This window comes from Artemia franciscana, unplaced genomic scaffold (assembly GCF_032884065.1).
Source record: "Artemia franciscana unplaced genomic scaffold, ASM3288406v1 PGA_scaffold_23, whole genome shotgun sequence".
NCBI lineage: Eukaryota > Metazoa > Arthropoda > Branchiopoda > Anostraca > Artemiidae > Artemia > Artemia franciscana.
Window position 1 is genome coordinate 3,118,649 of NW_027062649.1, and position 12,250 is coordinate 3,130,898.

Sequence of the window (12,250 nt, forward strand, 5' to 3'; positions counted from 1 at the left end):
AAGTCCTTTATAAAGTCAAAGGAAAACTGTTTTTGTTGTGTGGAATCCCTCGAAGGGATTTCAAAATTGTGTTGATCTTGGAGTGATTCCAAAATCGTATTGATCTTGATCTCAGGGAACTGTTATTTATGGTACATTAGTATATGTAGTTCATATAATTCTGTCGCTCTGTTGCTGTTGCAATTAAGATTTTTGGAAAGTCCTTTATAAAGTGAAAGGAAAAGTGTTTTGGTTGTTTGGAATCCCTTGGAGGGATCCCAACAGATTTTTTTCCTGAGGGCACTAGAAGAGGGTGGATGTATGCCCTCTTTAATTGTTTAGACCTTTTGCAGGAAAAATAGTTCATTCTTAAATACGTCAGTAATATAAGGTGTAAATATATGTTCTTACTTACACTTTACTCTAATAACTTAGTTTAACTATTTGCACTAATTCTTAATGTAAAAGTTTTTTTTAGTTAAAAATCATCAACCATAAAAGCAAAACATCATTTTTTCTTGTTTCCTGAAAATTTAGTTTTATTAAGCCTCGTCATCTTCCAGTTCATTTTTATGGGACAACGTTTTGCTTTTTCCAGACGGTCACATTGTGTCACCACTATTGGGGGAAGTGGAGGAGATACTACCCCCATTTTCCCTTTGAAGCCAGAGGAAACTGTACTTACAGTCCCCGTAGGCCAAACTTGTTGTATTCAAAACAAAATAAGAAGTAAACGTGTTTTCCTGACGTTTCCCTGAAAGTGTTGGAGGCCCGTCTATTCCCTCAAAAATTCAACTAGGGCCCCTTTAAGGCATTGCAGCACATCCAGGGCTACATACACACCGTGAAACAGGTGAAATAAGATCTTTGTACCTTTCATGGATTAATTCCTGCATTAAAGAAAAGGACACAACCTGGCCTTGCTTAACTCTTTATTTTGTTTTGCCGGCCTAATTTTTGTTGAGATGTCGGTTTTCCACGTGTGTCAACATTTCCCAGCAGTCAACCTGTTTCTTCTGTCTAAAACGTGATTCCAGGCTTAAGCTGTACATATCCACTTTATGCAGATATGATATCTGTGACTGTCGCACTATAGTTTCTATATGTCACTATAGTCAAATGTCAACGAATATAACATTAGTGTACTTATCGGTTTTGTATTTGGCTTGGAAGCTTTATAATCATTTTTATTGATTTTTTAATATTATTATTTATTGATATATTAAAACATGGGCTGACTCAAAGCGGAAGTGATAGAAATTTCGGTTGTAACTCAGGTTAGGTCGAGTCTGATCTGCAAAAAGATTTTTTTTTAAGGGTAGGGGGATACAAAAAAGTTTAAAAAACGCGTCAAAAGTTTGTTCATGTTCATTTTGTTACGTTTTTAGAAGTCGGACAAACATTTTTTTTGGCGGGGGGGGGGAGTTCTACCTCTCCCTGGATGCGGCCTTGCATTTAACCAATGGTCAAACGTCTATGATTGAAAACTTAAAAAACTATAAACGTGGAATCAGGGCCGCATCCAGGATTTTTTTTTTTTGGGGGGGGGGTTAACAAAAAACTTGAAAAAGCTCACGTTTACGTTTTTCACATTGTTACGTTTTTACGAGTCAGACAAACATTTCGGGATGGGGGTTCGAATCCCCTAAAGGATACAGCCTTGCGTAGAGTTCTTTTAACAGCATAAAATTCAGAGCTGTTGATTTGGCAAATTCTAGTTGCTATCGATTGGATTTGAACTTGAGGAGATTGGCTCTTCAGCCTAACTCCTCTACTAATTTACTTTGCTTTCAGTGTAGGACACAAGTCTGTAGGAATCTTCAATAAATGCGGGTCTTTGCAAAGTTCGTCTTAATATCTGCCTTTTTTAATTGTCTCCCAATTCAGTATCTCACGTTTTGAACCTTTTGTAGCCGATAGCTGTCATTTTCTTCTATATATCCCTCTCACTTGAATAAATTTGTCCTATAATTAAATTTAACCAACGATAATTAATTTAAATTTAATTTAATTAAATTTAATTTAACTTAATTATTAAATTTAATTTAATTAAATTTAACTAATGATCAAACGTCTGCGATTGAAAAAAAAAATTGTATAAATATGGAATTTTTCTGAAAGCATAAAAACAAAAACAATTTAGAAACAACAGGGAAATTTTGTTGTTTTTATTTGATATGGAAAGGTAGTGTGGTCTTCGTCGCTATTTATGAAAGCATAAAATTCACAGCGGATGATTCGACGAGTAATAAATTTATTATTGTTTAATGATATGATATATTATAATAATAATAATATAATATAATAGTATTATTATTATAATAATAATAACATTATAATATAATAATAATAATATATAATTTATATTATTACAGTAATGGGATTTGAACTTTGCTTCTAAGGAGATGTTCAAACATGCCTTCAAACAACATGCTCAGCTGTTTGCAAACTCGTGGGAGCTAAAATTTAATAATAACCACGCCTTTTTAAATTCTGATTGGTTCACTCGTGCTCATGTGCTAAAGTTTGGTAATAACCACGCCTAATAACTTGGCTGGTTCACCCGCTCACCCGCTGGTTCATGCTTTGGTAAGGTAGTTTTATATATGAAAGTTAACCGTCCACCTCAAAATACAATTTATGACACTTATCACAATAGAATAACAAATATTCAGACTGCAAAAATAAAAAGTTTGAGTACCACCGCTCTAATGAGTAAATTTGCAGGACATCATCTAAAACTCTTCTAAAATTCCTTTATGACATGGATACCATCCTGAATACTAACCAACAATTCATGCTGGGACCTTGGATAGAGTCTGCTAAAGTTGCTGCTCCTTTGGAGGTATGCATTTCTTTATTCATTTCATATAATATTTTATAAACAAATTTGAATTTAGATCTTGACTCAATCTGGGCATCTTCATTACATTTTATAATCTTTTTTTTGTAATTTCTGTTTAATGACATACCAGCTAGAATAGTTAATAAACTTAGAGAATGATTCTATAGAAGTTATAAGTACCGTCCAAGGCTGTATTCAAGGGGGGGGGGTAGAGGAGTAGAAGGATCGTAGATTATGATTTTAAATCTGCAAAGAGAGGTTTTTGCTGACTGTCACTGGCGCTTTGACTAAAGGTTTGACTAAAGGCTTTTTGACTAAAGTGGCGCTTTGACCACCTTTCCTTCCAGTAACTTTATGTCAATGGAAAAGGCCTCTGGTTAGTTTAAAGGGATGTTATGCGATCACTCTCATCCCATTAAAGCCCATTTCACGATCCTTCTGGTCCAAATTTGGCACTTCTGATAGAGCTTCTAATGCCAACCATAGATGCACATTGACAGTGCACAAGCGTATTGGTCTAAAATAGGGACATTTTTATTCCATTATTAAAATGACCCTGATATTTGTGGACCGACTTCGTCACCCTGATATTAATAACTAAAATAACCGCTAAGAAAACATCAGAGTTGTAAAATGTATTTATTTTCTTTGATAGTTAAACTAATTCACGAGACTGCTTGCAAAGCATTATTTGCTGTAAAGCTACTTGGAGTTTGTGTTAAATAATAAGCAATTTAATCCAGAGGAAAAGATGAAAAAATAGAAGGAAAAAAGCAACCAGGCTCTGTAAATCGGTGTTTTTCAAGAACTAAAATCTGGTTAAGACATTCACTAAAGTTCTTCTATCAACGGAATCGAACGCTCGCTCATAATTTATAAAACTGAGGAACAATGGTGTTTTATAACTCAGACACCTCAATTATTAGCCTATGAGTGAAAGTTTTGATCGAAACATCCTCTACCCTTTCTAAAACCCCACTGTTCTTCTCTTACCACTTTGTCTACATCATCTCAGTCTAAAAAGTATCATATTAGTAAGTAATTAAATAAAAAAAACGAGTTTTTTTTAACTGAAAGTAAGGAGCGACATTAAAACTTAAAACGCACAGAAATTACTTCGCATATGAAAGAGGCTGCTTCCTCATCAACGCCCCGCTCTTTACGCTAAAGTTTGACTCTTTCTCTCAATTCCTCTTTTTAAAACAGTAAAAAACTTTAGCGTAAAGAGCGGGGCGTTGATGAGGAAGCAGCCTCTTTCATATGCGAAGTAATTTCTGTGCGTTTTAAGTTTTAATGTCGCTCCTTACTTTCAGTTAAAAAAACTCGTTTTTTTTATTTAATTTCTGAACGTTTTTGAATCAATGCATGTTTTGATTTTGGCTCTCCGCAGAGGAATAATCAAAACGAAATTTGCATTTCGTTTTGGCTGGCTAAATGGGGGGCTAAATGGCTTTCTCATAATTTTGATCGAATGATTTTGAGAAAAAAAGAGCGGGGGCGAAGCCTAGTTGCCCTCCGATTTTTTGGTTAATTAAAAAGGCAACTAGAACTTTTAATTTTTTACGAATCTTTTTATTGGTAAAAGATTTACATAACTTATAAATTAGCTTACGTAAAGAACTTTCGTATTCTCATGTTTTTATTACATATATGAGGGGATTCGCCCCATCGTCAGTACCTCGCTCTTTACACTAAAGCTTAAATTTTATCCCAATTCATTAAGAATGACCCCTGAATCACAAAAGCCGTAGAATAAATAGTTGAAATTACTAAAAATACTTTAGCGTAAGGAGCTAAGTATTATAAGGAGGTGAGCCCCTTATATGGGTAATAATTTCTGTTTGTTTTAAGTTTTATTGCTGTTCCTTACTTCCAGCTGAAAAAGCTTTTTCAGATTTATTTTTTAATTTTTTTTTTTAAATAATGCTAGTAAATCCTGCTCTCCCTTCATGGAAGTTTTCTTCTCCCATGACAAATTCTCGATGGAAAGTTCTCCCAGCATATCCCCCTCTTCTTAACCCCTCCCCCCAACCAAAAAAATCCTCCTGAAAAGGCCTGTATACTTCCCAATAACCATTACTATATGTAAGCACAGGTCAAAGTTTGTAACTTGTTGCCCCTCCCACGGGGACTGTGGGGGAGTAAGTTGTCCCCAAAGACATAGTTCTAAGGTTTTTCGACAATGCTGAATAAAATGGCCACATCAGAATTTTTATCCGACGACTTTGGGAAAAAATTAGCGTGGGAGGGGGCCTACTACTACTACTACTACTAATAACTCACTGCAGCACCAAGCCGCCTGAGGCCAACACAGCTACGCACGCTCCTCCTCCAACCTAATCTATTTAAAGCCTCCCTCTTTACACCCTCCCAGGAAGTTCCCATTTCCTTTAAATCCTTATTTATGACATCCTCCCAACCCAGACAAGGACGACCTGCTTTCCGTGTAGCCCCAGACGGTTGGCCAAAAAGGACAATCTTCGGTAATCTGTCATCCTTCATCCGTAGAACGTGGCCTAGCCATCTCAACCTTTCTTTCATTATAGCCCCAGAAAGCGGGATTGAACCACACTTTTCGTACAACCTACTGTTTGAAATACGGTCAGTCAGCCGGGTACCCAGAACAATCCGTAGGCAATTTCTCTGGAAAACATCTAGTAAATTTTCATCTGCTTTTCGGAGTGTCCATGCTTCAGAGCCATATTTAACCACTGTCATCACTGTAGCTTCCAATATTCTAATCTTGGTTTGTAGGCTTATCTTTCTATTCTTCCAAACTTTTTTTAACTGTGAAAAAACACCCAGAGCTTTAGCTATCCTACTTTTAACATCTTCACTGCTCCCACCATCTTTACTAATAATACTACCAAGGTAACTGAAGCTCCCAACCTGGTCAATCTTTTCGTTACCTAAGGTCACCTGTTCATCTTCACTTATTCCTAACCTTAGTGACTTAGTCTTCTTAACATTAATTTTTAAGCCTATTTTAGCACCCTGAACTCGTAAAACCCCTAAAAATTCATTCATTTTGCTCACACTTTCATCTAATATGCTTAAATCATCAGCATAATCTAAGTCCAGGTTACTATTCAGCCGGGTCGCTCCTTACTACAGTTCGTTACCACGAACTGTTTGATTTGTTACCTACAGAGACAAGGCTTATACCTCGATAAAAACCACACTCACTCATCACCTTTCTTATGCAGTTGTTTATTTAGGGTTTTCCTAAAATCAACAGGTACTTCCTCTTTTCAAAAATCATATTCATAATCTTCAGTAACTTATTTCTAACCTCAGAGCCACTGTATTTAAAAAACTCATTTACCACAGTATGAGCACCTGGGGCCATATTATTTTTTAGTTCTTTTAGTACTTTCGCTAATTCTTCCTCAAAAAACAAATCTTACTTCACATCCAAGGCATCAAAAACTTTTCATTTTCCTCTATATCTTTTCCTGGAAGTCTCTCTTGGTTTTGTACATTCTCAAAATGTTCTATCCATCTCTCTTTAACTCTTTCCCTATCACTAATTGCGGCCCGGTTCCTATCTTTAACTGGTCCGATGTCCGAATTGACTACTTCCTCTCAATTTATTAACACACTCGTAAAATATTTTAGCATTATGTCTAAATATGCCTCTCTGCATCTTCCAGATCGTCGGTAATTTTGTCCTTGGCCTCAACTTCACACCCTCTTAATCTATACTTTAATGCTTCCTCCACTTCCTTTGCATTCCTCTTGTTTTCATATAATCTATCACTCAGATAATTCTTGTACAAGCCGCTTCTCTTCTTTATTAAACATAAAGCTTTATCACTAATATTCCTAGCTGCGTTCCTAATTTTCTTCCTTAAGACACCATCAGCAACTTCCCAAATTGTTTTCCTAAATTATTCAATTAATCTTCTACATTGTAAAATTTCAAACTCTCCAGTTTACTATTCAACTCTTCCTGGAAGGTTTGGTTCAGTTTAATACACATACACTTATTCATTGCAACTTATCTAACGATTGTAAATGTCGGAAAGAGGTTGAAAGTAGAATAGTCATAACCACTTGGTGATTTTGCTCAACTTCGGATTCTACGGAACTGCAGAGGGTTAGAAAAGGTCTGCGTCGCTTTGACGAAATTGCGGTAAGCGTACTTAATGCCAGGGCAGTAGTATTGGACACTACAAAGTAGATGAAGATGTGACACATTTTTCAAAGGGACTTTTTTGCAAATGAATCTTAGTGATGAGATAAAAAGCACCACTCTTTACGATCAATGTGGGTTTAGGAGCATCAGTTTACGAAAATGCAGGGAGGAGGGGAAAGAATCTTTCATTTTTCTTAATGAAGCAGCCAAATAATATTGTCAAAATTTAGAGGGGGTGAAATTGCCCCCCCCTCCTTTGGTCCTCCTATGCGGTTTGAGCCCACTCTTTACCCTGATAAAGTGGCTCCGCATGCCCTTAAAATTTGGGAAGACCGAATCCCAAAATCTGAGGGCCCAGATTAAGACAGCAGGTCTGAAAAGAGTCATTTTAAAACTTTGTATAGTTCATATAGGTGTGGTCAAAGGATGGTTCGGCCAAGCGTCGACTACTGATAGTATTATGCTGCGCCAAGTTTATTGTAGTTGTGTTATTAAGACAAGGATTGAATTCGGCCAATAGTTATATCTTTCATTCTTTGAAAGTGTAATGAGCAAACTTTTATAGCTCATCTATGAGTATAAACTTAAATTTTGCTTTCATCATTGCTCTAACCAACAAAAAAACTGTCATTGTCGTGGTAAAATCAGATCCAACTTAGGATATGGCGTCTTGACGTGCGAGAGGGCAAAATAAAGTAAAAATTCATGGTAAAAAAAAAATCAAAATTTTACTGCTATTTTAGTATTTCATAAAGCACTGCAAAATTGGTTCTGAAAATTGAAAAAATGCAAAAAAGGGATTTTCTTTTTTGTTCGAGTCAGGGGACTGTAAGTTTCCTGAAGTGGGATTTTGGCCATAGCGATTCCAATGGTATATTTTGTATTCCGACGCCATTTAGAGCCGTTAAAGGCAATTTTATGAAACTTTCATAAAAAAAAAATTCGAGAAAATATTTTGGTATTAAAACTTTTCGATATAATAGTTACCATTCCCGAATCAGCTACAATTGGCAATTTTATTCCACGAGCCAGTTTTTTTTTAACACGTTTTTTAATTTTTGGTTACTATGGGCCGTGGTTATCTCTTTAGTAGGTTACAGCTACCGATGCAACCATGATTAATGATTGGGAAAAGAAAGGGTGATAATTAGAATAATTTATAGGTTTGGACAGTCATAGCTTTACCTTTAGCTCTGTGATATGTATTTTATTGTCAATGAAGCAATAACCTGTACTTATCTAGAACGCCTCGATACATCTTAGCGACATAAAAGACGTTTTCCGTATTAAGTGTAATCAAAAGCCCCGCCCCGTTTTGGTGACAAATTTACGGAGCGCTTTTTGCCGCGATCTTCTGAAATCAGGTCAACATTTTAGACACGCAAAATTGAATCCATGACTGCTAATATTTTTCAGTTACTAAATTTTTACTGTTAGATTCTTGTAAATGTTTTCACATGTAGGCTAGCATAGTAGCCTATACTCAAATTATTTTTTTCGAGGTTTTTATTTTTGTATTTCCCACCCAGTTAAAAACTTTCATTGATTACTAGGAGAAGTCTCAGTTTGAATACAATGCGAGGAATCAAATAACACTATGGGGTCCAAGGGGAGAAATTGTTGATTATGCTGCGAAACAATGGGGTGGTAAGTTGTATTCCTTAATAATATCAATTTTGCTTTGTTTTTATTTTTTGAATTCAGTTTTAACATTTGAATTAATTTTTATTTCGTGATTTCTTGTTTGTTTGTTCGAATATTAAAAAAAGACATTATTAGAATGTAAAAAAAAAGTTATGATAGCATTTGATACTTACTTGCTAAAGGTAAATTTTTAATTCTCTTTTCTTATTCTTTTTCTGCTTTCTATTGTTTGAGAAAATTATACTTAATAGCAAAGGTAAACTTTAGTGTACTATTGAAAGATTTTTGTTTTATTTCTGGAATTTAAGTATATTCGAATATTTTCTAAAGCATATCTTAGAAGCGTTTTTCATTTTCTATTTTCCCAAAATGTTACGCAATTTTTTCGTAGTGATATTTTCTCTGTCCAAAATCTTGTCGCAGGAACCTGGGAGGGAAATTTGGAAAAAAAAACTTTTAAAACAGCTTCTTTTCATCTCTAAAAGTAAAATATAAAAATGGCAGCTTTGTCAGTCCATTGGTATATTCTGTAAGATCTGCTGGGTACTGCTAGCAATGGTCTCTAATAATCAAGTTTCGATTCCAGAAGGATGGGGTAAGGTCCCTCAGTTCAATGACCTTAAAATTCTGCCATGCATAGTAAAAATTTCCTTCAATTCCAATCCTAAACTAAGAAATGAAGTCTGTTGAAAGCTGGGGCCCGTGCTGCTATTAAGAAACGACTTATCTTTATTTATTATTTACATATTTATTTTTATATATTCTATAATTTTATATGCTTATATATTTACAATGATTTATATATTTTATCTGATTTTAGGTTTGGTAATGGACTATTATATTCCCCGGTGGACACTTTTTGTTGATACTTTGAGGGAATGTCTCATTAACAACAGCACCTTTGAAAAGGACAAGTTTAGACAGAAAGTGTTTTCCTATGTTGAACAACCTTTCACATTCAGCAAGAAAACATATCTTGTTGAACCAATAGGTAAGAGGTTTTACAACTGACAAACGAATTAAAAAAAAAAAAAATAGAGATATGTTGTTAACTGTTGGTGAACTCGAAAGTAGGATGTAAGTGGAGGATTGCATCGACTAGGTGTGGGGCCCAATTCGAAGTTTTTTTTTGCGGGGTCCTCTATACATTATATTCCAAGTGAAATTCAGTATATATATATATATATATATATATATATATATATATATATATATATATATATATATATATATATATATATATATATATATATATATTGGTTATAGTACCGTGAGACCAACGGCTACGCAACAGGCTTTTATATGTTGATTCTCCTTGCCACTTGTCTTCTATTGCAGCCTGTTGCCCCAGTGAAGCAACAGGTTCCTTTAAATCATCCTTCACTTCTCGCATTTTCATAGTTTATTACCTTTAGCATAGTTGTTTGCGGATCCCAATTTTTCTTCCAAGAGATCCATTGAATTACGAGAGATCCCATTATTTAAAGGGTGTGCAATGTGCTCTTTAATAGCTTCATCAGGGTCTTAAAAGTACATTTTGCAGGGTCTTAAAGAATACAACATGAATGGGGTTCAAAATCACCTTCAGAGGTCTGTGATCGATGTGCCGCTAAATTGATTTTGAAATAAATTTGTCCATGTAGTTTGAAGCTGAAAACACGACGACTATTGATGGTTAGATCCTCACGTTGAATGAAGCTGAAGCAGAACACGAGTTCCAGTTTTGTATTTGTTTTTGGAATTCTTGAGAGAACAAGCGATGTCCTATAACAGGCCTAGCCAATTTATTTGGAAATTTTGAATATGGCAATCCAATTTGATAAAGCAGGCAGCAAATCCCCAATAAATCATTTTTGTTGCCCGCTTTTATAGCGTGAAAACGGAGTATTTCACTGTGAATAGATACAGTGTTGAAGGGTCCAGTGACTTATAATTAACGCTTTTCATTTGTCTTTATCTTGTCTCACGCTAAGCTGAAAGAAACTAACGAAGAAACCAGTTTGTTCTCGAGTTTTACACAGCGTTGACTTGAGTGAGTGGCGTATAATACACAAGTAGCAAAATTCCTTACCCCTCCGGAAAATAGATAAACAAAACTCAAATAAAATTCTCAAATTTTGCAAAGCATAATTTTCCATCATGCGGGGAGGGGATGAAAATGCCTGCCACCAATTTTATGTATATCACCTTTTTCAAGCTCAACACTTCATGCTTTAGAACAGATTTACAAAACTTGGCGCCCTTTTTACACTTCAAATGTAGCCATCTATCAAAAACTGACAAAGAAATTGAAGGAAAAGAGATTGCAAAGGAAGAAGAAGAAAGGAAAATAAAATCAATTATAACTGCCTTCCTTGAATTCTGACTTTATTTAAAGCGTGTGAAGACTTTGAATTTTAGAATAAACTCGTTAGAACAAAAATTTATATTGCTTTCAGTTGGTGACCTTGTCTGATGCAGGTAGTGATAATGCAAGTAGTAGTAATATTGATGTAGGAAATGCAAGTTCTCAAGGGTCACGTTTTCTAAGAGCTACCTAAAAAAATTTTTATAAGTTATCGCTAATTTACTTTTCAGAGGATTATCCCCGAGGGAACAATTCCTCTAAGTTCTATGAAACATCCCTTAATAGAGGGTTATTTGTGTTGCGAGAGCAACACTTTGGTTTTGTCGTGTTTTTTTCTTTTTTTTTGTTCCTAGCACCCCGATTTCAGCTTACTGGTAGAAAGTGGTAAGGATCTAACCTCTGCAGTTTTTACGGAAAGTGTGGACCTTAGGCCGGATTGATGAATATGACTTTACATTTTGGAAAGCTTCGTAGAACTCTTGCCTGGGGCCAAAAAGGATGGTTTTTGCTTGTCCTTGAGCCAGAGCCTATAGTGTGTGAAGTGAAAAGGAGTTGTATAGCCTATGTCAGAGAGGACTATCTGAAGTTATGCAGCCAAGCTTTCGTTTCATCAAACCATGTTTCTGCTTTCGAGTGGAAAGCTCCGTTCTAGCAGGCAAGCAGGCAGGCACCAGTTTCAAGTTGAAGATGGACAAAAATCTATAAGTGTTAAATATATGCGACAGTTACCCTGTCCCACAGCCAATATATCTTCTTTGAGTGATAAATAGAAAAATTTAGAGAAGCAAAAAAGCGGCATTTTCCCACGGGTCCGAAAGTGCTGCCGTGATTTCGGCTGAGTTTATCATTCGGTTTTTCGCACTTGGGATTGCGGTAGAGATATGGTATCAGATGTGCCTCTTAAACTTTAAAAGTTCTCTCATTGCTAAAGAAATTAGAGTTTATCCTTTGCTCCTTTCTAAGTGATGACGCTAGAAAGTTGGCCTAGGGCAAAAAAGTCAACTTTTGAACTAAGACAGATAGATTTTTTTTTTCGACGGCAGTCGATAGCTTTTGATGAGCTGATCAAAGTATATGTCATCCATTTTTTTACAAAAATTCCTTCATGAGATATACCAGTTTGAAAGTTTAAAGGGGTTGACAACTTCAGTAGTAAGGTACACACTGAAACCAAAAATAGGCCGATACCAATTGTGAGACATATAGGGGAGTTGTAAGCAACAGTCGGCAGTTAGCTCATAATCATCCTCGGCAATGAGGGGTTCGCAACTCTTACTAGTTGGTGTACCTATTTTTT

General features: G+C 35.5%; 1 protein-coding gene across 1 annotated transcript; it reads left to right on the top strand.

The window, feature by feature from the left end:
• Positions 1-2,686: 2,686 nt before the first annotated feature.
• Positions 2,687-11,146, top strand: LOC136041518 (alpha-N-acetylglucosaminidase-like). The gene is made up of 4 exons (XM_065726223.1): positions 2,687-2,824; positions 8,516-8,609; positions 9,427-9,597; positions 11,067-11,146. The coding sequence occupies exons 1-4, from the start codon at positions 2,744-2,746 to the stop codon at positions 11,144-11,146; spliced, it is 426 nt and encodes a 141-aa protein (XP_065582295.1). The 5' UTR covers positions 2,687-2,743.
• The last annotated feature ends 1,104 nt before the right edge of the window (positions 11,147-12,250 follow it).

Coding starts and splice junctions, on each gene's coding strand:
- LOC136041518 (XM_065726223.1), top strand. CDS start 2,744: ATGGATACCATCCTGAATACTAACCAACAATTCATGCTGGGACCTTGG. Junction 2,825..8,515: donor AAGTTGCTGCTCCTTTGGAG/GTATGCATTTCT, acceptor ATTGATTACTAG/GAGAAGTCTCAGTTTGAATA. Junction 9,598..11,066: donor ATATCTTGTTGAACCAATAG/GTAAGAGGTTTT, acceptor TGTCTGATGCAG/GTAGTGATAATGCAAGTAGT.